The sequence below is a fragment of the Sinocyclocheilus rhinocerous genome, unplaced genomic scaffold, assembly GCF_001515625.1.
Source record: "Sinocyclocheilus rhinocerous isolate Xijiao unplaced genomic scaffold, SAMN03320098_v1.1 scaffold936, whole genome shotgun sequence".
NCBI classification, from domain to species: Eukaryota; Metazoa; Chordata; class Actinopteri; order Cypriniformes; family Cyprinidae; genus Sinocyclocheilus; species Sinocyclocheilus rhinocerous.
Genome location: NW_015662583.1, coordinates 613,922 through 616,831, shown reverse-complemented (window position 1 = coordinate 616,831; position 2,910 = coordinate 613,922). Strand labels below are relative to the sequence as shown.

The 2,910-nt window shown below is 44.5% G+C and overlaps 1 protein-coding gene across 1 annotated transcript; it reads right to left on the bottom strand.

The window, feature by feature from the left end:
• Positions 1 to 291: 291 nt before the first annotated feature.
• Positions 292 to 1,290, bottom strand: gpr6 (G protein-coupled receptor 6). The gene has a single exon (XM_016538208.1). The coding sequence runs from the start codon at positions 1,288 to 1,290 to the stop codon at positions 292 to 294; it is 999 nt and encodes a 332-aa protein (XP_016393694.1).
• Positions 1,291 to 2,910: the final 1,620 nt, after the last annotated feature.

Below are 2,910 nucleotides of genomic sequence, written 5' to 3'. Positions count from 1 at the left end.
CACTGCATTATATGTTTGGAGCATTTCAATCTCATCTGATTAAGACATATTATTGGAGATATAGAGTGATCTCAATGATTTACATTACAACTTGGATGTTTTTGGGCCTCTGAATAATATTTAGCTGTTTTTTCCTCCACATTTTCACTATATGAGCCTTAAAAGCCTCATGTATCAATCATGACACTCAACATAATACACTATTGTTCAATAAACTGTTCCATTTACCAAAAACTGGGCTATTATTTCATATGTCAGGCTTTACAGGGTTAAAAACAAAGCACAGAGGATCTAGACCTCGCTGGGCGATCTGGATCGATACGAGCCCTTGGTCTGAAAGCAGCCGCAGAAGAGCATGTAGATGGAGCGCTGGATCTCGGTGTTGCGGTAGGCGTAGATGATGGGGTTGATCATGGAGTTGTAGGTGGCGGGGAGCAGCGTGGCGTACGTGTACACCGGCGGATACTCGCGCTCCCCGACCAGACAGTAAATGGCGAAGGGCAGCCAGCTGGCGCCGAACGTGCCCAGGATGATGGCGAGCGTGGAGACGCCCTTCTTGGTGGCCACGTAGTGCGAGGTGGTGAAGAAGTGCTGCTGCAGCGCGATCTGGTGCGCGTGGTGACACACTATCTTGCAGATCTTGAAGTACAGGCTGAGCATGAGGGCGAAGATGACGAAAAATGACGTGGCGAGGAGGGTGAGGTTGGTGCGATTGAGCGGGCGCACGATGCTGCAGGTGGATGCATCATCCAAGCAGTTCCAGCCCAAAACAGGCAGCAGTCCCAAGGCGATCGACACGCCCCACGTTGCCACCAGCATCAGATGCACATAATGCAGCGTCTTCTCGGAGAAGTACGTCAAGGCGTTGTAGAGCGACAGGTAGCGGTCGACCGTGATGGCTAGCAGGCTACTGATGGATGCCGTGAAGGACGCCACCAGGAATCCGACCGTAATAAGGCTGATGGTCTCAGACGAGACCAAACACTGGAACGCAAAGTTCAGGATTAATCCCATGCCAGCCAGCAGGTCAGCGATGGCCAGGCTGCCGATCAGGACGAACATCGGGTTGCGCAGCGTCGGCGTGTAGAAGATGATGGCCACCACGATGGCGTTCTCGCAGGCGATCACCGTCCCCGACAGGCACAGCATGATGTCCCACGGGTTGACGTGGAACTCGAGGGCCGCCGATGAGAGCGCCAGGGTCCGGTTGGCGTCGAAGGCTTCGGCTTCCAGCCACGAGGACGCCGGCAAACCTGCACTGCTCTCGTTGAGCGCTGCACTCTCGTTCATCGCTCAGCCTGGACACAAAACAATGAAATGAGAAAAATCCATTAAAAAAAACTAGAAATGACTGTAGAGACTTAATAATATCATTTGCATGATGAAAATCACAAAACGTTGGTTTGTGCATAAACTTGAAGTGCAAGTTCCTGTTTTGAGGCGGTCAAACTGCACAATCGATGTCTTGATGCAATAGAAATAGAAGAGTACAGAAGTCTTTTTCATGGATATTACAAGATGCAAAACCACATTATATCATTTGCATGAAGAAATCTCTTTAACAGTTGGCCATTGAAACTCAATTGGAGCTGTCCATGGTGCTGAATCTCAAAGTTTTTAATTTTTTCAAGCATAAAGCAAAATAGAGCGTTTTATTTGAGAATAAACATCATTTTAAAGTTGTGAACTCTTAGTTCAGTATATTATCAGCAAAGATTGTGTATTTTCTGAACGAAAAAGAAATAAAAGCCACTATATGGGGCGGGCAGATGTGAGTCTCTATAGGGGACTTCATGCTTAAAATAACACATAAAATATTTTAAAATCACAATCAGGTTAGGTAAACAATTACAAATCCTCCTCTAGGGTATCTGATGATTGAAAATCAAGTCCGAGTCTCGCTTTTACTCACGAAAAAAAAGTATTACAATGTTTCTCTTTTAAAAGTTATAAGCTCTTAGTTCAGTATTTAATCTGCAAAAACTGTGCATTTGCCCTCGTACTATTTCCTTCACATGAACGAAAAAGAAATAAAAGCCACTATGTGCGCGGATGTATGGACTTCATGCTTAAAATACCATGTAAAGCCATATTAAGGGTAATTTAAAATCACAATCAGGGGTGCGTTTCCCAAAAGCATCTATGGTCGCAAGTTCCGTCGTTACCAATAGATTTTAAATGGAACTAACTACCCTAGTTAGCTAACGATGCTTTTGGGAAACGCACCCCAGGTTTGCTGGAGTGTTAAAGTAACAAATTCATCTCTAGGGCATTTGACTATTGATTATCAAAGTCGCTTTAAATGTTGATTCTGGGAATCTCGCTTTTACTCACGAAATAAAATAAGTTTAAAACGTTTGTTTGCGCATAAAAAGTGCAAAAAACAAACAAACAAAAAATCAATCGCCGTCTTTGCTTTTGATGTAATAGAAACAACTCTATGTTGCCAGAATGGTCTTCCTTTTCGGTGGACATCACACTTAAAATAATGCATAAAAATAAGATGTAAACCCATAACATAGTCAAATTGAAAAAAATTATTTATTGGAGATTAAAACAAACATATGCTTGATAAGCGGCGTTTGCGCTCTGCGCTCTCCGTGGTGCCGAAACCAGGAAAAATGACAAATTAACGCAGTTTGTTTGCGCACAAACTCTAAGAACGTGCACTTCAAATGCAGCATCTCATTTGAGTTTATAATCGGGAAAAACGAGCCTCGTACCTTCTCCTTCACATGGAGGAAAACAGAGATGGAGAGAGTTTCTTCAGCTGACCGCTCGCGCGTTCCTCTTCAGGTGAATCCTTTACTCCGGTCTGGATTCAGGACACGAGTCCTGGATCTGGTTTAGTGCACGGAGGCGGAGAGACACTGACGCGTGCGGGTCCGAGTGCCACTAATAAACCCTGAT

What these genes read in the sequence shown, in the direction of transcription:
- gpr6 (XM_016538208.1), bottom strand. Translation starts at nt 1,290, where the DNA reads ATGAACGAGAGTGCAGCGCTCAACGAGAGCAGTGCAGGTTTGCCGGCG.